At 41.2% G+C, this 22,996-nt stretch overlaps 1 protein-coding gene across 1 annotated transcript in view; it reads left to right on the top strand.

Moving 5' to 3' along the window:
* Positions 1 to 22,996, top strand: part of SNTG1 (syntrophin gamma 1) — a 2,687,950-nt gene that overhangs the window by 1,657,606 nt on the left and 1,007,348 nt on the right. Inside the window, exon 13 of the mRNA XM_085605648.1 lies at positions 8,484 to 8,613. Coding sequence (XP_085461774.1) covers positions 8,484 to 8,613 — 130 coding nt within the window. The remainder of the gene's footprint in view (positions 1 to 8,483; positions 8,614 to 22,996) is intronic.

The raw sequence follows: 22,996 nt of genomic DNA, 5'->3' as shown, positions 1-22,996 counted from the left end.
TGAAAAATTCATATCTTTTGGTCTTGTTTTACTCAGATAAATATTGGCTATTTGTCTAGATTGGTGTAGAGTACATTTGTGGTGTTTTCACTGTGTTACTGTGTGTGTGCATAAATAGATTACACATTGCCTCTTTAGTGTATCCTCACTTCTCTGTGCCAAGCTACCAGAGGTTGAGTAAGGTAAACTTTTAGTGTGTACTACACTTACCCTGACTAGATTGGTGGTCCCTAATTGGACAGGGTGCATACCTCTGTCAACAAGAAATCCCATTTCTAACACTTACCTATTCAAAAGGTGTGTCTAAGAAGCATTTGAGGGTAGGATGAAGGGGATCCTGGTGTTGGAAAGTAGGCAGTCAATATATAAAATTACAAGAACAATATACACTCTTTGTATGGTGGTCTGCTGTTGGCAGGAGCAAACTTTCAAAAGTACGAGGAGCTCTTTTGCCTAAGCATATTGTTTAAAGAGCCAAACCTTGAGTCAGCAATGGATAAAGATGTTTGTATGCATCAATACCAAATGGCTAAATAGCTCCTCTACTGAAAATAGGGACAATTTCAAGAATGGTTTGACAAGCAAAGATGTAAAGAAAAAAAGCATTGGATAATTCATAGTAGCTGCCAACTTATATAAGTACTTCAATATTGGGCCAAAACTATCTCTGGATATTTGCAACACTATATGAAATTGTTTAAGGACGGGTATCTTCTGTTTTTAACTGCCCAAATTAATGGTCTATATGTTTTCATGTGTCTAACCTGTACTCTGCAAGCATGGCATTTTTTTAATTCCTTGATGATAGAAATGTCATACGTTGAAACCAGCTACTGCATGACCTCTATGTGAATTGATAGTATTATGTTCAAAATAACGTAGTTTATCTAACCAGTTTCAAATCCCTGCTCCATCTTTGTTTTTCAGAGGATTTTTGGTGCATAAATTCATGGTGGCATTTCAAAACTTGCCATTTAATTTGAAAAAAGTGCTTAAACATTAAACATCAATTCCTCTCTTCCTTAGATTGGAAGAACAGTTAGAGCAAGATGTTTCTGTTGACCAGCATATTATATCTTACTGTTCGCTATAAAAACATTTTTGGTAGTCAACACTCCCTGAGCAGTACAGGCACTCCTTGAAACTCCTTCAAAAAGAGAAAACATGGAAACAATCATTCTTAGAAAAAAGGCCCAAGATCTAGAATTCCTTACCCCCTGATTCAGATCACTCCCTAAGTACCAAATGCCTTGCATTACCAGTGGCGGCACTGAAATAAAGGAAAGATGTAATGATAATAACTCAATGTTATTGTCATTCTATGTTCTCCAGCTGCGGTAGCTTTGTGGGCAGGGCCCGGGCTGCTCACGCAGGAGATGGGGAGAAGTGGTTTGCCTACTCAAAGTGTGCATGAATGCTTGGCCGACCATCTCAGGCTGGCCAAACATTCATGCGCACTTTGCATGTTCTCCATCCAGGCTGCATTACAGCCTGTGTGGAGAACATGCCCAGACTCCTACTACCTGTCTGAGCATAGAATCACGGTGCTCAAACCAATCACAATGCTGTATTGCAGCATTGTGATTGGTTGTGGGGAGCCCGGTGATTCCTCCTTCCTGTTCCAACCGGAAGAGACAAAGAAGGACGCAGAGGAGAGACGTGGCATGCAGGTACATTTTTTCCTCATTTTTTTTTACATCAATCGCCCGCCCACCCCTGAACGGTGCCGGCCACCATTGTGCATGACTCTGCTCTGGAAAGGTGTTCCACGGGTGGACCGTCGGTGTTCCTACGCATCCACCCATGGATTTTGGTGTTTTCCCATATTTACCAAGACTGGTAAACCTGGGTTTGAGCCAAAATGCTACTCCTTCCTAGGGGAGGCACAATGAGGAGAAATTGTATTTCTCCTCAATGTTTCTTCTTTCTAAATGTTCTTCATTCTGCAGCACACTATGACGCAAGGGTGCCTGCATTGGGCCTAGGCATCTCATAGTGGGCCAGCGCAAAGGCACAGTAGGAATGCATCATATTATGGATAATTAAATACATTGCTGCCCACTCCATTTGACCCAGTACAACAAGTTGTCTTGTTGAGTTGCTCTGAGTCAAATTATGAGTAATTCTGGGTCCTGATTTCTAATTGGCTAAGGCTCTTCAATGAAAAACGTGTCATTCTGAAAAACTATTTAATCTCCATCTGTATTAAATTGTAAATATATCAAATATCATGCTGTTGTAAATGTAGGTAACTTAATAGTTTGATTTGAATGAAGATGCAAGTCCACATTAACATGCAGAGCTCTATTTATTCCTACCTAGCTTCATTCTATATAAATAGCAAACTCAGACATATAACTTTAGCACCGCCAGTGGAAGAACAATCTCTGGTGTAGCACTTGATACCAATGAAGAAGCTTGCAACGTATTACAATAGTTATTTGTGTCAATCTCTCCTGATGGGTATGGAAATCAAAGTCCACTTTCTAAAAGTGTGAAAACTAACCATTTTACTGGAAATTTCCACATTGTACCTCATCGACTTCATGTAATGATATTTGGCAAAGCCAGAGGGAGTAACATGTCGTTCCTTGTACAACCTCGTTCCATATACAACAGGGATATTTTATGATACAGCTTTTAGCAAATAGTCACCTGCATGTACATTTGTTAGGATACACTGTGCTGCAAGTTGTTTCACTGGAATTCTATTACGTGGCTTATGATTATGTGAGGTTTTGTAATGCTTTTGGATTATAATAAACCAACACACATTTAAACCCAAAGATCAGTCATTCTATATCTGAGAATATTTCAGTCAGTTGAAACCTCTGCGAGAAAGATCTACCCTATTTGTTACCCTATTTGTTAATGTTCCAAAATCACGAGTTGTCAACTCACCTGTTATGGAATGCCCCAACCTTTTGGGAAGGGGTGCCAGAAGCAATAAACACCATTCACACAACAGATATTCAGAGGTTCCCCAGCTATGTACTATTGGGCCTCCCAAACCACCTCACCTACCCTTTGCAGTGCCCTAGAGGTAGAGCCATCACTCTTGCACTTGGGGCTGCCAAACGCCTCCTTCTTAGTTTATCGGAACTCCAAAAATATTCAGACACACCTAGACTGGCTGCACAAATTGTAGGACATAATAGAGATGGAGAAGCTAACTGCTCTGGCAATGCAGCATCTTTCCCTGTTTGACAAGATGTGGAAACCCGCCCTCACAAACATCTCTGCCAAATTCAGGGAATTGACCTGCCCCCGCTACCTTCGAATTCTGAATTTAATACCGGCATAGGTGCCCCATGACCACCACAGTACCTGACTGCATCCCCCAGACTCCAACGCTGATGAGCAACAGTAACTTTCCCATCTTTTTACCTGCTTTAACCTATCCTTCTTGTTATTCCTCTTTATTTTACTCTACAATCTCTACACCTACAAGCATCGTTTCTCTAATTATTTAAGTCACCACCGGCCAAGCGGATGTAGGTGGGTAGTATTGCATTGCATCTAAATTTGGAATAAAAACAGATCTAAATCCTACTTCAAGGAAAAACACCAGACAAAAATGCTTATTGATTGTTTTCAAGTACGGCGATTACAGAGAGGGCTGCCCTGCCCATCTTTGTTCTCCTTTGTCATCGTGCTCCAATTTACTGATGAAAGCTGTTTGAACGTTGTCTATTGGCAGCAATGGCGGATTTAAAGCCAGGTTAAAGAGCCGAAAATTGAACACCGATATAAAATCATTCCAGCTGGCATCTTTATCTTTTTAGAACTATCAACATTAATTCTTACATTTTTTAATCATAAAATGCATAATTGTAAGCAAATTATACGTTTTCAATTTAGCTTTGAAATTATCTGGGTTTCATTGGATCACTATCATCTGAAAATTCCATATTTTATGCGAGAGCCGTGTCAGGACAGAGTCCCTTACCTGAGTACTTTCTTAGCTGGAGATATATTAAGACATTCCACAGCCAGAAGCAGGAGGTAATTTTCATGCATGCTCTTACACATGCCAGGTCAAGAGGTTTTCAATTTTAATGTAAGATTGTTGGTGCCGGAATGAGTTTGATAGCAAAGAAAGATAACTGCTGCCATCTGTTAGTAACTGGGTTGTTGGTTGACTAGGTGTGAGCCCTGGTCAAACAACAACCATAATCACTTAAAGGGTGAACCACAAGAATTCCCTAAATTAACCTGTGCTTAACCCTTGGCAGCTTGGCACAAAAAGCAGTCAGGTTTAACTTAGAGGCAATGTGTAAAGTATTGATGCAGCACACAAACAGTAAGAATGTGAAAACACAACACAAGAAAAATCCCGAATCAATTTAGAAGAATAGATTCAAGTTTAATAAATTATCTGACACTAAAACAACAAAAATCCAATTAGTAGAGCTGGAGTTATGATTTTTTCAATGTTTATTTAAAACTAGTGTATAAAAGATCAAAGCGCCAACTGCGGACATCTAGTTGCGGGAAACAGGGTCAAAGTAAATAAATGTGGCTGACAGCGATGAAGCACAGTTTGGATACTATAAGGGGATTGAACCTGGCCAGCACTTACCCTCAGACTTTGAACAATTCAGGGGGGCAAGGCTGCAGGAGGTGTCCAATGAGGGAGCGTGATAGTCAGATAGACTTGGGTCAAAGCAGAGTGAAGAGCTTTACATTCGGTCTTAGTCTCTGAAATGGAAGTTGAAAATCTCCGTCAGCAGGCAGTATCCGAAGACATTTCCATGAGGTCGGATACTCCTTTGGCGAAAGACTGCTGAAGTAGATGCTGCTGTAGAGAAGAGCATAGCAAGAGAAGCCACAAAGTCAATCCGACCAGCAGTGAACCTCTGGTGGATTGGCAAGAAAGTTGGTCCAGGTATCCTCCTAGTCCTCAGAGCAGTTTTTAGCCAACAAATCCCCATGTTGGCTGTCTGAGCAGCTTTAGAACCACTTCCAAGGATCCAGGACAGGGCGGCCACCACTTGGAGGGTCAGGACTCACTCAAGCTGGGTCTAGGTATGGGTTCAAGATGGACAAAGCCTTTTGTGTCCCAGTGGCTCTGAATAGGAGGCCAGCAAAATAGCCCTTGTGAGGTACTCTGGAGGGCCTTGGTCAGTGGAGGTTCAGTCCTTGTCCCCAGGCAGAATGTAGCAGAGCAGCAGTACAAACAGGGCAACACTTGAGGCAGGTCAGCAGTCTTGCACAGCAGCAATCCAGCACAGTGGAAGTTCTTCCAGCAGCACAGCAGTCCTTCTTTTTGGCAGAGTATCCACAGGTCCAGAAGTGTCCATAAGAGTTGCTGTCTCAAGTCCTACTTTTACACCCTGGTGCCCAGTTTCTGAAAGGTGGGAGAAGCTTCTAGACAGTGGCTTTAAGTGGAATTTCCTGCCTCCCCTGCCTTAGCTTCAAGCTGTCTGAAGTGACAATACAGGCTCATTGGGCCCTTTGTGTGAAGCAGAGCCCAGACAATTCAGTTGTAAGCGGGGCTGTGCTCAGCTCTGCCCCATCCTGTCACCAAATGGCCCATCCATTCAGGCACACCTAATCCTTCTATTGTGTGACTGTCTAAAAGAAATTCTCAACATCGAATTGGCAGTTACAGCCAGTCATTTGACCCTGGCCAGACTATAAGCACAAAAGGGCATATGGCATAACAATGCAAACTTTCTAAAAGTGGCATTTTTCTAACAATGATTAAAGATCTGACTTTACCATTATATAAGGCTCTACACCAAATTTCCAAAGACACAAAATATGAGATATCTACCACCTCTCAATTGTAAATTACAGATCATTAAATGTAACAAGGAATCCCCAATGTTATCCAATAGGAGGGATAGGTGTCACATTGGTGAAAAACAAATGTAGGTGTTTTTCGCTACCAGGACATGTAATACTTAAAAGTACATGTCCATCTTTTAATTACACAGCACCCTGCCCTAGGCGGCCTACGGCCTACCTTAGGGGAGACCTATATGTAATAAAAGGTGAGTTTAAGGCTTGGCAATGGCGTTTAAATGCAAAGTCGACATGGCAGTTTAAAACTGCATTTAGTCTGCCCTGGCAGACCTGGAGAATGTTTTGAAGTGCTACTTAAGTGGTTGGCACAATACGTGCTTCAGTACCTCTAATAGCATTTAATTTACAGGCCCTGGGTATATGGTATAAAACTCTACACGGGACTTACAAGAAAATTAAATATTGCAATTGGGTATAAGCCAATGTAACCATGTTTTAGGGGCCGAGCACAAGCACTTAACACTGGTTAGTAGTGGTAAAGTGCACAGAGCTTTAAGGCCAGCAGAGATAAATTCATCACAAAAGGAGGTGGTGAAGCAAAATGTTTGGGGGAACCCCACCCTAAAACTGACAGGTATAACACCATCTTCTCCTGTTTCGAACGTGTTGTGGTTTGAGACACATTGCTCTTACTTCTTAGATAATTGCTTGTAGTATAATATCCTATTAGTCTTATATACATTGCTCAAGAGGAAACATTCACACCATTTTTGGCTGGACACACTTAGAAGCCATCTGATGGTAGTACATGAATCTAGAATATGGATTAGTTATTATACATATACCTCATAAATGTTAACTTGTGCAGCACTATTTCTTCTCCGCATGTACTGCTTTTTTTCTTTATCTTAATATGAAAAGTTAACGTTATTATGTGGTACATCTGGCAGCCAGCTTGGAGATAATGAGTATAATGGGCCAGCGAATAATATATGTTACAAGATGGATGAACACTTTGTATAGAACACCTGACATTCAGTACTTTCCCTTCATTTGTATTTTTTCCAATTCAGAAAGCAGACAGGAAATCGTTAAAGTTGTCTAGAGTCATTTCACATACTTCAATGAACTCATGAATAATTCAGAGACCGATCATGTTTGCTAACCCAAAAATCCATAGCCAGCTGGAAAAGTCAGCAGATAATTATTGAGTTTGAAAGGAATCTAGAAAATATTAATATTTCGGTTGCAAACATCCAAATAGTGATATACTCCTGTGATCGTTTTCTTGCACTCTTCACAGAGTTGCGTTTCTATTGCAATAAATGCTTAAATACGCCAATCCTGTACCAGAGCCTTAGATAACAAGCCTTTAAAAGGTATTCTGTAACTGTACATTTAGAGGCAATTTAATCTTCCGCAAACATGCTAAGAATACAGTTAGGAGTATATGGTTTGATTTACGATCCCCTTTTCACAAACTATTAGTGTGCAAATTGCACACCGAGTGGTTTGTAATTTACAGTGTGACCTATGGACTAATAGAAATTGACCATTTGCAGGGGTTTTGCAAACCGGCCTAATGAATATTATTTATGCAGGTCACAATTTGCGGCCTCCTCTGAATCGTTGCAGATGCATGGACGGTGTACTAAAAGGCCAGCAGACCTACAGCCCACATGTGTGTTCTCAAGTGGGAAACACTTTTTTAAAACAGCCCACGTCGATTAAAGAGCTATTGGCTGATTTTGGAAAAATAGGTTCCCATTTGGGAAAAATTGTGAGGAAGAATGTGTGGTTGCTTGTGCCCCCTGAGGCCATGCAACGCGATTTCCACAGTGCATGCGGCTCCCATCAGGGTAGCATCCACTTAGTAATCAGTTACCACCACAACTTGAGACATGGTTACTTTTTAATGGCTTTCAATTGCATTTAATGCCTCTTTCATGCCTCTCGTTTGTGCAATTGGGAAAGGGTCAAAAAACCCTTTTATGAACTGAACAAATCTTCCTACTTGTAGAAGCGGTTTTGCACATTACAAAAAAAGATTTTGTAGTTGTAAAGCTTGATTCACCAGTTTAGCAACTGCAAACGAATTAAATAAATTGCCGCACTATTTGTGAAAAATGTATAATTCAGCTACATTCTGAGGGCCCGATTCACAAAGAGCCTCTGCAGTCTTGGTGAAGCCGCCGAACTTGTGGCAGAATCTCTGCTGTTGGAATTGTGGTGCGAAGATTCTGCCCCGAGTGTGGAGTTTCTGCCCCAAGTGCGGAGATTCTGCCCCAAGTGCAGAGATTCTGCGCCGAGTGCAGAGATTCTGCCCCGAGTGCAGTGATTCTGCCTGGAGTGTGGAGATTCTGCCCTGAGTGCAGAGATTCTGCCCCGAGTGCAGAGATTCTGCCCGAGTGTGGAAATTCTGCCTCGAGAGAAGAGATTCTGTTCTCAGTGTGGAGATTCTGCCCCGAGTGCAGTGATTCTGCCCCGAGTGGGGAGATTCTGGCTCGAGTGCAGAGATTCTGCCTCGAGTGAAGAGATTCTGTCCCGAGTGTGGAGATTCTGTACCGAGTGTGGAGGTTCTGTCCCGAGTGTGGAGATTCTTTATGAATCAGGCCCTATGTGTAACTGATTGGGTCAAATAGAAACAAATGTTTTAGAGTGACTTGGGTTCTGGTGTAGTGAGAGGGTTGAGCTTTCTTATAACCACCTTGTCTATTCTGATATCCCTACAGGCAAAATGCCTTCCAGGTGATTGCTGTGGATGGGGTTTGCAGCGGGGTAATTCAATCCCTCTCTGCGGATGACAATGCAGAGTGGCTCCAAGCAATATCAACTACCGTGTCCAACCTCACAAAGCACAATGTAAGTACGAGTCCTGCAACCTTTGCCCCTGTGTAATCACAAGCAGACCCTCATGAGTTACATTTTATTGCAGATTGCATTACATCACACAAGACATCGACATACACTGTAATACACCAAGAGGTGGATTTACTTCCATTCCATATCTCTCACTTACTTATACACCTATAGCTACTCTATTTTCTGTCTTCCACTGAGAAGTGATTAATATTCGCATGATCATTTTCCAATAGTAAAGAATATGGATTATCAAATCTATTCAGAAAGGTCCTGAAACAGTTGCTCAATTACCACTTCATCCATGTCGGCAAGTCGGTGTAAAGTAAAAACAAATATCCCAATTGCCAAAGGCCTATGAGTGGAGTAGAAAGGTGTAGTGTTAATACAATCTTCATTTTTGCAAATTTACTTCATTAATATATGATATATAGATATTTATTTCCTAGCTATATACTGGCCTTGCCTGGTTAAGGACAGCAATATGCCCAATGGAAGGCATTTACACATACATGAACTTGGATTGGCTTTCTGCAGATTGGTTCCTCGCCTGATGTCAGGGCATTTGTAAGCCATATGTGACTGCTTTGTGTTTTTCTGTGGAAGCTGCAGTTCTCAGTTCAGTTTTTCTTACAAAATATTTTTCGTTTTCATACTGCTTATAAAGGGTATTTCACTGTTTTTAAAATGTGCTCCAGTCTTAATTTCACTACTGTCACACTCTCTGTTATGTTTGATATTTGTAAATGCTCTTTTTCTTGCAATACACGTTTGCCTATTGTGAAGAAGGGGGTGTGTGTTGGGATCTAGAGTGTTGGGGCAAAGGGCTTGTGGCAGTTCCCTGCGTGGAATCTTGGGGACTTGGGGACAGGAGTTGCTGCCGGAAATTGAGAGACTTCAGATGAAATAAATTGGAGGCAACTGTACTTGGTGTCTCACATTCTCTTACTCAGTCACTCATTTTCATGAACCAGTACTGGCCTCTGACCTTGGGTATGATGACTAGTAGCGCAGCAAGTGTGTCATGGGTGCTAGTGCATGGAAGCAAATGGCTTTATGTCACCAGTCTTTGCAATTATATACATCTTTGCCTTTTGTTTTCTCATTGTTTTGTTATTTGCTGCAAAGGAACTTATTGCCCCGATATAAGATCGCCCTCGCTGACAGAGCTCTTTAAACTATGTGTATGATAGTCTCACTGGCTGCCCTAGCAAGGCAGCACCTTCTGCACTTATTCAAGGCACGGCACCTTACAGAGGAGTTGCAGGTGCATCGCCTCTAGGTTGAGGATGAGCTTTTGAAGTGGGGCTCCTGCCAATTGTTTTTGCTTTCTGTGTCTCTAGACCACTGAGTGGTGTACTGGTAACTAACCTCTTTTTAGAAAGCCGTTTTTTCAAGGAGTGTTAATGTGAGCCTATTAGCAGTGAGATGCGCATTTGCATGGCTATCTGTGCACTCTCACCAACTGGGCTGTTTAAACTGGGATTGCCTCAAAGATGAAAGTCAGAAACTGAGGGCCTCATTTACATGCCCATTGCGCCGCCACTGTATCACTTTTTATAACGCACCGACAGTGCAATGGGCTTGCCCATATTTGCAAGGCCACATAAAGTCACCCACCATTACTTTTTATGGCCTTGTAAATATGGGCCCTTTTTATGCAGTACTCTGTATGAAAGGGACGTTCCATGGGTGCTGCTGTGGGTGTTCCCACACAACATCAATGGACCCTGACACTTTCCCAGATTTACAACTTTTTGATAAGCTGGGAATGCGTCAGAATCCTACGTCTCCCCTGGGGAATGGTGCAATGAGGAGAAATACTTCTTATTTCTCCATGTTTTTTCCTCTTTCTATGCATGCTACATTCTGCAACACTCAAAGAAAAAGGAAAATGCCATTACTGATTGTTTTTGTGCCAAAAGGTGTCCCTTCCAGCACAGGAAGGTTTCCATTCCTGTACAAAACAATCATCCCCGCAACGCAGGCACCATTGCTACATGACGCAAGGGTGTCTGCTCTGGCGCAACAAGCCAATTGTGAGCCAGCGCCAGGGAAAGCACACGGATGCATTGTATTGTTATTAATATGACACATCCCTGTGCTTTTAACCCCTTCCATGCTGCGCAAATTCCGCCGCTGTGCTGACGGTTTCTTGCGCGGGCGTGGTCATGACGGAACGGTTCCGTCATGAGCACAGCTCAACCGTGGCTCATGACGGAACCGTTCCGTCATGAGCACCGAAGGGGTTAAAATGACCCAGCTCGGCGTAGCAAAATGGCGTGCGGTGCTATGCTCCATAATTTTGTAGTAAATAAGGACCTTAATTTTACTTTGCATTTCACAATCCAGCCAGGTGGCACTACAACATATGATAGCATCAGCCATGCGTGTGTTTTCATCTGACAATATGTTGCATTATTGTGCTTGTTAGTTTTTCTTTTAATTGTTTCATTATTAGCTGAAACTCCAGCATGCAATGTTCTATTGACTAAAATGCAAAAATTGGCAAGACTCGAAGCCCTTTATCAGCTATGTTTAATAAAAATTAAAAGCCGCCTTGTCTATTTAAAAAACTGCTTGTTTTAGACGTAAAAATAAACTCTACTTTGTGGGGGTTCACTCTTTCACTTTATGCCTTAAAGTACCATCAGCTAGTTTGTCTTTTGTGTAGTAGAACATTTTATTTATTTGAAAAGTTTTATAGAGCGCAAACATTTTTATAATGAGCTTCACCACACAATTATGGTACAACATGGACAGCAGCATCACAACCTTCCCTAACACAAACAATAGGTAAAGAGCAGGTGGAAGTATCAGAAGTAATTTGAAAGAATTCTCTCACACATACTGGACAAGTAGAACACAAATAGCTAACACACTAAGGAGTGCATGAGAAGAGCTAAATAACGGTTGTGTGCTCTGCTTTGTTTTCTTGTCTCCAACTACCCCACTCCTTCTTAAAGCATTTTCCTGCGAAAGAGAAAATCAAGCTTTTATGTTTTCTCAGATAAAAATGATTTGCTGTTTTACATTTGGTTCTTGTCTAATCGTGTTTTTTGTTCAAAGTAATTTGAAAGGCATCATCAATTGTTCAAGGCACCTGACAGCCATCGACTGATTTCTGTCTTCACTTTTTTTACTCGGATATTTCTATCTCACTGAACTTTCCCTTTTAAACTTCCTTTGGCAACCGGGGAAAATGTTTAAATGCATTTCTTTATTGATTCGTGAGTATTTGAAGAAATGCTAAATCATGTGAACAAAGCTCCTTCCCAAAAAATAGCTATATTTTCGCCTTCGGATCTGGAGGGATAGATAATTTTATACATAAAAAATGAAAGCCAAAATGCAGGATTACAAATAAGTTAATCATGTGTATGATTAATTGATTTCCATTAGTGTGCAGATTAAGGTACACCTGATTAATAATACGATAGAACAGATGAATAATATGCAGTAAGTTTTTGTTTATTTATCGTAAGCATGGAGGAAGTCCTTTGGATTCCAGGATCCTAGATAATAGAATCTAACTTTTCACACGGCTGGACTCTAATTTCTCCTGATTTCACCTAGGTAAAGTGCAGCATGATATATACATCTTAAAATAACAAATCTAACAAAATAAAGAGATTGCATATTTAAATCCTTAAATAACCCAACCAAAGTAGAAAATGTAAGGCTCTTCACAATCCAAAATTGGATCCCGACTCACCTTTTCCCTTAATAAATGCCCTTCTTTGACGTAGATGCGTCTCTAAATAGAGTTTTTAGCCTCAAAGGCAATGAAATGGAGTAGGGCAAATTGTGAACAGCTTTTCACAGTGATAAAACAATGTATTCGTAAAAACGAGCTCCTTTCAGCCAAATCACAATGCATGTCCATGTTTGTATGGATATGGTTAGATATTTTGAAATTCCATTGATTGCTATGCCATTTAAGAATTTTTGTCTCACATTATGCAGCTAGTTAAACATGGCATGTAGGTCCCAAAAGACCTTACCAGAACAAATTAAATGTAGAGCATTCTGCCGTCACCAATCTCATGCTGCTTTCTTGAATCCATCCTGAAGATAATTAGTGATGCACCCACCTCAATTCTTGTTTAGAATATTTCGTCTATTTTTTTAATTACATCCAACCTGTCAGTATTGAGCTTGCAGCAACTACAAAACATATGACTATCACTGGCGTTCTCTGCTCCACTCGTTGTACATGAGACTAATGAATCTGGAAGAACTTTGAAAGTTTCTCCAGAGACCAATACAACCTAAAAACAGAACAACACTTGTTTATTTTTAAGGAGAGAATCTAGTTCCTTGTAGCCTCGGCGCATTCTCCTAATAGAATTCATCAGGCTTCTCCGTTTTGGTCTCCTCCAGCTTCCTTCTTCATTGCAATTCCCTCATTTACTTGAGTTTTAACTGTTGTAAGGCGGGTGAAAGAGTATTGTATCCGGATGTCAATTAACCATTGGGCCTGATTAGTAGTTACACAAAGACAGGACATTAACTAGCAAAACTGTCAAATCATTGCTAGACTTAATCTTCCCAGCAGCACATTACCAATAATAACTTTTAGTCTGGCTAAAGCTAAGAGGGTAATGAGCAATCAGGGGTTCCTGATGACGTCCACAATTGCTGTTAGAGGTCATGTGAGATGCCCTACAATCTGATAATTACCTTTCAGTTTTTCTCAGGGATTGAGTTAGCCTCTCTCAGACCATCCTATGCCCTTTGCCTGCTGTTCCTCCACTCCCTGAAAAAGGAGGTATCCTTTGCTTTCCCTTGTGTAACTCATTGCAAGAAATTGGGTTACAGGTTAGAGGGGGGTGATACCCTACTCAAGCAGCAAACACAATCCTTGTCAGGGTGAAGTCACAAGGAATCCCCAAATTAACCTATGCTCATCCCTTGAGTAGCTTGGCACAGAGCAGTCACACTTAATTCGGTGGCGATGTGTAAAGTATTTATGCAGTACTCTAAACAGTTACAATGTGAGAACACAACACAAGAAGGATCCCACACCAAATTTTTATTTTTTGGAAAAAAAAGAAAAACAAAAACGACAGAAGTCAAATCTGTAGAATTGGAGATATGAAAGCTACAGATTTCAGTGAGAATAGTGTAATAAAGTAAATCCACATCAGATGAAGATATGTGGTAAGAGGTATTTATTACAGCCTCAACCAACAGCCAGCATATCAACTGTCATCATAGAACCCTCACATGACAGAACCTCAGAACAAGCTGGTTCCATGCCTAGTGTTCTGGCATGGAGCCATGTTACATCATTACACTTCTTCCTCTTTACATTAGAACAAAAGTAACATGAGAACAATAAACACATTTGAACAACAAGAAAAAGAAGGTAGAAAGAACTACACAAAATCACGTAAATGCAAAGGAAACCTGCGTGTTCTGACACCCCTACAAGTACTATCAGACCTTACATCAATGTCTGAGGGAAATCGATAAGAAGTATCATCCCTCCTGTCGGCCACACCACACCCCCGAAAATGTGCTACACGACTATGATTCCAGATGCGACCATCATCCGTCTTGACAGCATTTTTAAACAGCTTAATGATAGTTTTTGGAGAGGTATATTTTGACCAATTTTGACACCCATCAGGAGCTTTGACCTTTACTTTATCTCCAACCTCAAAATTTGTAACTTTCGCATTATTCCTTCTATCAACATAAATCTTCCTTTTGTTTTGCAGAGACACTTCTTTGTCTCTCCATTCCCCAATACCATTGTTTTTCAAACCCTTCCCAGCAACCATCCAGCCAGGACACAAACAAGTATTTGGAGACCTTCCCCTGAGCAGCTCAAAAGGAGTCTTCCCCGTTGATGCATGAGGAGTGTACCTGTAGGCTGTTATACGACACTGCAGTTCTTCTCTCCAATCTAAACTGTTTACCTTTGCTAATTGTATACTCTCCTTTAAAGTCCTGTTAAACCTCTCCAAAGCACCATTCGCCTCTGGATGATATAATGCAATTTTTTTATGTTCAATTCCACATTTTACAAAATACTCCTCCATCTGAGCAGAACAGAACTGCGGACCATTGTCAGAAAGAATAGAGTTAGGAAAACTCTCGCGTTTGAACACAGATTCTCAAAAACTGATCACAGAAAGAGAAGTGATCTCTCTCACCAAACTCACCTCCACCCATTGTGAATACAAATCCAGCAACACCAACAGATAAGGAGTCTGATGTTCTCCATGCAATGGTCCCACAATATCGATAGCTAATTCATCCCATGGACTTTTTGGTAAACTTCTACAAACCATAGGTGAATATCTTGGTTTGAGCACCTTATCACTAGCTTGACAAGGTGTACACTCCCTAACAGTACGTTCCACCATCAAATCTAATCCAGGCCACCAGAAATCCTGTCGGATGCGCTCTTTGGTTTTAGAAATGCCCATATGCCCTTCATGAGCCATGTTCACGATGACTTCTCTCAAACTCAATGGGGGAATCATTCTTGTGCCCCTCATTAGAACCTCATCAACAACAGCTAACTCATTCGCAACTAAGGACCAAGGTTTAACCAGACTTCGAGACTTATGCTGTTCCAAAAGAGACATCACAGAACACAATTCACTATCCTTTTGCAACTCATCCCTCCATTCATCTTCCTTTACAGCCCCCAGTGTAACGTCACAAACTCTTATGCCACACTCAGCATCACACTGATCATTTTCATCCTGAGATTTATCATTCTCTACCACCTCCACCAATCTCGACAGACAGTCTGCCGTTACATTTGCCTTTCCTGGAATGTATTCAAACATGAAGTTATACTCCTGTAAGGAAATGACCCATCTCCTGATCCTCGAGGAAATTGAGTCCAAACCCTTCTTCTCAAAAATTTCTTTCAGGGGTTTATGATCAGACCTGACAACGAAAGAAGATCCCCACACGAACTTTCTGAACTTGTTTATGGCCCAGAAAATTGCCAACGCTTCCTTCTCTATAACAGAATAACCTATCTCCGCACCTTTCAAACATCTTGAAGCACAAGCTATTAGCACCTCTTGGCCCTTCCTGATCTGAAAGAGAAGAGCACCCAGCCCCTTTATACTCGCATCAGTAACAATGAAAGTTGGATTCCCAGGTACAAAAGCTTGTAAGTTTGGTGCATTCCTGAGATCATTTTTTACTTGTTTAAACTCAGTACCACACTCTTCCGTCCAAACAAACTCTGCATTCTTACACATCAACTTCCTTAGATTTACTGTCTTATCTGCAAAATTTCGTATAAATTTGTTATAAAATTCTGCCATACCTAAGAATGAAGAAACCTCATCTTTTGTAAACGGTTCTTTTAACATTTCAATAGTGTCCACCAAATCCTTTTTTGGACTTACCCCCTGCCGTGAAATATGATGACCCAAATAGTCCAGTTCAGTGACTCCAAATTTACATTTGCTTCGCCTAAGAGATAACCCAGCATCAAGCATCCTTTTAAGCACAGCATGTACCCTCTCATCATGTTCTCTCACGTCTCTCCCACATATTAATACATCATCCTGGTAGCACTTTACGCCTGAAATGCCTTTAAAAAGATCTTCCATAATCCTCTGGAATACAGAGGCCGCAGAAACAAGCCCAAACGGCATACGCAAAAACTTGAAGGCCCCCATTGGCGTAATGAAAGCTGTTAATTCCTGACACTCTTTACTCAACGGAACCTGATGGTATGCTGATGCCAGATCCAGAGTGGTAAAATAACCAGCACCATCCAACGATGATACTAATTCCTCAATATTGGGAAGTGGGAACTTGTCAACCACTACTTCTTTATTTAAGGCACGAAGATCCACACATAAACGGATTTCATTATTTGGTTTACGTGCCACAACAATGGGAGCTAACCACTCCGTTGCCTCTACAGGCTGTATAACACCAGTGGACAACAATTTATCTATCTCTTTTTGTACAGCATCTTGGATACAAATGGGAATGCGTCTAACTTTTGCCACAACTGGTACTGCACCCTGTTTCAACTTAATATGGTGATTGTACCCCTTTAAACACCCCAAGGTGTCACTGAACAATTCACCAAACGCTCTCACAAACTTGTTTTCGTCACCCTCAATAGATTGTACCTGAACAGATGGATGTGCATTAGGATTGAGAATGACACCCAAACGAGCTTGATGACTCCAGCTCAACAAATTATCACCCCTCTCAGCAACATAAATCCTAGCATCAGTGAACCTACCATTGTACTCAATGCAGTCATCAAAATAACCTAATAACTTAATTGGCAACCCACCATAACCCGTAGGTTTAATATTAGGTTTGGACAGTTTCTTCCTTCCTTGAAAATTCTTCTTAAAAAGATCCTTTGAGAGAAACGTGATGTGAGAGCATGAATCAAATTTCATTTTGACTCTAACATCCCCCACCAAAACCCACTCAGAGGGATGTTCCACCTCACTCTCACTAACTTGAAAACTGACTTCCTTTATTTTTGATCTTGAATCTCTCCTATTCCTCATCCTACAATTTTTTCCAAAATGTCCTCTTTTTCCACATACATTGCAAGTAACCCTATTAGCAGGACACTCACTTGCATTAGCCATGTGTCCAAATCTTCCACATCTGTAGCAATTTCCCTGAAAAGGTGTTGCAAACCTCCTATTCCCTTGTGTCTTTCCTGCGTTTTTTTCTATTACAACACCTTTCTCGCAGACACCCTCATAATTTTTTTCCCTCTCATCTTTTTGTATGTCTCGACACACCACTTCTTGTGCTTTTACACTGACCTTGTCTTCTTTATGTTCTTTACTTAGTTCTCCAACACACTTTAACATATGCTCTACCCTTTTTGCAATACTAATAACCTCATCCAACGGTGGCTCGTCCTTTAGCCAGAGTTCTTCCCTCACTTTATCACTGCAACACCTCAGCACAAACTGATCTCTAATCCTTTCCTCTACCAACGCCCCAAATTTACAACTTGAAGCCAACTTCCGCAAAGCCGTAATATATTCTTCCACACTCTCCTCTTTTCTTTGCTCCCGCAAACCAAAATGGTACCTTTCCATAATAGTACTAATCTTTGGCAAGTAATGTAAATCTAGTTGTCTTGCACATATTTCATATTCATTCAACCCCCTCTGATCATTTTGCGACAAAGGAGGTAGATTTTCCAACTCTTTTTCCATTTCTTCCACTTAATAACCGGTTCTCCTGGATCTGACAAGAAAAACGGCGGCGCTGTAACATTCTGCATACTCACAAGAGGTGTACATCACTACTTCCCCACAACCCAACTAGTTGCTAAAAGTGCTTAAAGTCCAAAAGATGTGTCAGTCACCATATGTCCCAGCACGATACCGCTATATCAAACACGTTTGTTGATGGTGTGTTTGTCACCGCAGATGACCTTTTCAGTTTAATTCAATTTACAACGCTCAAATACTTGTATTCCACAAGTGTAATCAAGTTTCAAAAGAAACGTTTATTCCCCTGACCACCAACCAATATAGTGATCCTTATCCAGTCTCCGTCCAATTCTCAACTTCCAATAGACCGTCGATGATCTTCTTCGATGACCTCCAACACTTGTGCTGCAAAAAAGAAATTTAAAAAAAAAAAATATATAAGAAAAAATTCCTTCTTCCTCATCTAAGATGGCCGCCACAAAACATTTGGTCCATTTTCTTCAGGCAGTTGGGCTTGCTTTCTCTTTGAGCAATCTCGGATCGTTTTCCTCACTCAAAATGGCCGCAACCAAACTCTTCCTCATCTAAGATGGCCGCCACGAAACATTTGGTCCATTTTCTTCAGGCAGTTGGGCTTGCTTCCTCTTTGAGCAATCTCGGATCGTTTTCCTCACTCAAAATGGCCGCCACCAAACATCCGGTCTATTTTCTTTAGTTAGTCTGGCTTGTTCTTCTCCTTTCACCACACTCAAGATGGCCGCCAACCTTTCCCACAGCCTTCAGTCCTTTTTCATTTGCTCACTGACCTTCAGACGTCGTGAAGCATACAGAGACCACTTTGATCCTCAGTACCTGCTCAAACAGCTTTCCACAAGGCTCTTACAACCGCAATTTCCCACTTTTCACTGCTTGAACATGCTTCAAAACGCTCGATCCTCATCCAGCACGTCTCTGTAAGTTATCACCTTTTTTCTCTGAAATAATCCAAGCTCTTCCTTCTTTGTTGTTGTTGAGGCTGTCCCTTCCTCTGGGTTTTTTTGTCCGCCCAAACGTCGCCAGTGTAATAAAGTAAATCCACACCAGATGAAGATATGTGGTAAGAGGTATTTATTACAGCCTCAACCAACAGCCAGCATATCAACTGTCATCATAGAACCCTCACATAACAGAACCTCAGAACAAGCTGGTTCCATGCCTAGTGTTCTGGCATGGAGCCATGTTACTTCATTACAAATAGCGCCAAAAAGCACAAGGGCGCCAACTGTGGCTATCTGTGGATATCTGGTCACGCTGGACACAAGTTCATGCCCGCAATGGAGCGTGGACCAGCTACAAGGACCTAGTTAGGCCCACTGAACAAGAGTACCCTAAATCCTGGTTGCAAGGTCTGGGTTGGAGATACATTACGCAGAGTCAGTTCCTGGGAGCTGCGTGGCTGTGATGCAAGGTCTTACATCATCATCGTGGAGGCCATCCATAAGGGAAGCTTACAGTGTGAAATTCTGCATCAAGGACGTGTTGGGCACTGGTGATTCCTTTTTTTTGGTTTAGAATTTTTATTATCATTTTTAATACAACCAAATAAAATTATACGACAGAGTGCCATCTTCACCCGCCCCCCAACCACCCAGACCAATCCCCACGGCCCCACACAGATCTACATCTATATAACACAGTCCAGACCCAGTCCTAATGAGTTGATTAATCCATCTCATATTCACCACTAAATTCATTATATAGTCTAAAATAATTACCGAAAACAGTGAATAGAAGGCATAAAGTGCTAAGTGTCAAGTACAAACTGCATTTGAAACACAATTTAACCTAATAATAATGTTCCAGGTATACAAATTCTCACTTGTATTCTCCCTCAGGGCGTGTTGCATGGATAAAGATATATTTATACACACAGATAATATCCAAACATGGTCTATAAAGTATATAACGTGTCCAGTGCAAAGTGTAAGGTGCAGCAGCTTGAAAAAAAAAGAAACAATCTTTGGATCTCCCAGAGTTGAAAAATTATTGTACAAAATACTGAATATACAGTCTATAAAATATACAGTAATCATAACTGTATTCACCCAGACTCTCAATGTTTGTAAAAAATGTTTTCCCTTTTCCTTTTTTTCCCCTTTCTTCTTTTTTTTCCTTCTTCTCCTTTCCCCCTGGATTCAACACCCTCCCTGTTGCAAAGGTGGGTGGCGGACCCACTTGGTCAGCTAAGGCCGAATCTTATTTTTAAATCTTCAAAAGCCATAACCTCATCAATTTATTAACCTCAGCTTTAGACCAGGTTGTAAAATAGTGTCCCCCAAATATTTCTGGCAGGTTCTTGTTTCTTGTGGGAGTATAATATTTCAGTCTGCCAAACCCCAATTTTTTACGGACAGCAGTGAAGACCTTATGAAATGAAAGAGACACCTTATATAGCGCATGGCTACCCGGGGGCCTCCCAGCGCTGGGCTAGACTAGTGACCAGTGGCAGAGATACTTAGGGCAACAATAGTGTTTTCGATTGCTTTCAGAAGGCAGGATGGCTAGGTTCCCTGCGTAGATAAAGTGGCAGTGCGTTCCAGAGTTTGGCCGCATTATGAAAGAAGAGCCGGCCGCTGCTTCTGGCCCTCTTAATCCTTGAGACTTCAACCAAGTGAAGCTCATCCAAGCACAGTTTCCTATTAGCCTTGTAGGTGCAGATCATGATCGAGTTTATTGGTGGCCCGTTCCCTTGCAGGGACTTGTGGACAACACAGAGGGCCTTAAAGCTGATTCTTTCTTTCACTGGAAGCCAATGAAGGGAGCGATGGGGCAGGTTTAGCCGAGAGGCGATTTGGCATTCCTAGCAGTAGTCTGGCAGTGCAATTTTGGACCATTTGCAGTTTTGTAATTACTGCGATTGGGGTCCCTAATTAGAGTGCATTTCCATAGTCTATCCTTGAGAGTATCAATGATTGAACTAATATTTTTTTGGCTTGGGAAGGAAGAAGAGGAAGCACTTTACGGGCCATTCTGAGCAAGCCATAACAAGTTGCCACCGTCTTCCTTGCTTGCACCTTAAATGTCAAGTTCTGGTCTAACCAGATGCCCAGACTCTTTATCTCGGACTAGGGGACCGGGACTGGGTCCATGCATGCTGGCGACATAGTGCTCACTGTAAGGCTTGAGGGGTTGCCCAGGATCATGATCACCATCTTTTCACCATTGAGATTAAGGTGGGACGCCCCCATCCACTTAGAAACTTCCTCTAGGCATAAGTAGAGGCCTTTAGACAGCTGCTTTGCTTGATTAATCGCAATGACCAATTGGGTGTCGTCGGCATAGGTCATCATATGGATTCCAAAAGGGTCTACGATAGCCTCCAGTGGGGCCATATACACATTAAAACAATATAGGTCCCAGTGAGGGTCTTGAACCTTACTCTCTTGAAATATCTGAATTCTAATTACCGCCACAAGCAGCCCCAAGCTTCTGGACCGATCAAAAGCTCGAATGGAGAAGGAAGCTCCGTCATTAGTGCTTGAGAGCAATCCCACAGCAGTACGGGCATAGCTGCATAATATTGGCTCAATAGTATAGCTTTAGATTTGGGAGTGACCATCCTCCTCTCTCCCTGGGGAGTTATAAGGATTTTAAAGATCTTAAAGGGTGGGAGTAGGCCCATAAAAACTGTAAGACAAGATTATTGAATTTCTTTAACATTGGGTTTGTGAATTCAAGAGGGATAGCTCTAAAGAAATATAACATTTTCGGAAAAAATATCATTTTTAGAACATTGCACCTACCCACTAAAGAGAGGTGTAAATTGGTAAGCCGATGCAATGACCTCTTCATCTCTGAGGCTAAGGGGGCTAAATTTTCTTCTACAATCATATCGATAGTGGACAGAATATTTCCATTTGAAAGATCCCCAGCACACGTCAAGCAGTAAATTACAGATATATTAAATGCATGACATTCAGCAAAAATATCTTCAAACACATGTGAATTTTCTCTTGTTTTTTAATTTCCTTGTGTTCTTTCAGATTGAAAGACTTCTTCGGACAAACATAACCAACACGTGTTTCGTCGCCAAGGGGACAGAATCCCGCAACTTTTTCAAGGCTGTAATATACAAAACAAACCAATGTATCTCCTTACAAACACAGGAGAAACACTCTATAAACGGTTTTTGCTTAATTATACAGGAAGCCAGCATGCACAAGATGTCAAACTAGCGGAAACATGTTAGATAGGATTGTCCCAAATGGGACAGATAAAACATGAGTAGAGAAGGAGACTATGTGAAAAAAGATAAGGAGAATTGTGAGAATAAGTTACGAATGGAAAAAAGGTGAAACATATCAAGACTGAAAAGAATTCTTCAGTCTGGGTAGCTGGGATGAACGAAAAGAGTGAGAAAAAAGGAATCAAGGTGTGTCTAGGAATGCTAGAATAGAAGAGTGTACTTGGGAAAGCTATAAGCTAAATCGTGCTATGGTGTCAGCATGCACGATTCCGAATATACTAACTACGAAAGAACACCCTATGTGACCCAGAGTAACAAGGATTGATAAAAAGGGTGTATGATAAATACCTCTGTCCTTTTAGCAAGCAATTACTGGAAAGAAAATATGACAACCGAGTCAGTCATGAATGTTAACGGAAGGCAAGTCCTCAAATCAACGCTCAGAACCAAAGTGAAAAGCAATATAGTACCTACATAATTCGTGGTTTTAATTCCATCCCACGAGGGATTCTATGTGTTCCAAGATTAATGATAAACAATCAGAGGGTCAAAATTGACAGTCAATGTAATATGTGAAATCTAGGACAAAGGATAAAAGATTCTAAATAATCATTCCAAGTCAAAAAACAAACTTTTATTTCAAACAAGACACATTTAGACATGAGCCCCCAATGCGACATATGCAAAAGGAACCCACCCTTACTGTATGGGGCTCGTATGCATACAACACTAAGCTGGTGATGGATGTGGCGCATTGCACAGTGTAGTCAAACGTCTCAAAAGTCACAAACCTAAAATATGTTGCAGTAGTCAAATGGGGAGAACGTACATTGTAACTAGAAACGGAGGTACACCAAGTTGCGATCATGGATGGCAATACCAAGGGAAGGCACCAAACATTAAGAGAGGAGAGCAGTGTACTGTAAGAATCCAATAAAATAAACTAACAAAGTGAGGGATTAATAGTAAA

This window comes from Triturus cristatus, chromosome 5_1, assembly GCF_964204655.1.
Source record: "Triturus cristatus chromosome 5_1, aTriCri1.1, whole genome shotgun sequence".
Taxonomy (NCBI): Eukaryota; Metazoa; Chordata; class Amphibia; order Caudata; family Salamandridae; genus Triturus; species Triturus cristatus.
Note: the sequence above shows the minus strand (reverse complement) of the source record. Positions and strands in the feature narration are given on the sequence as shown.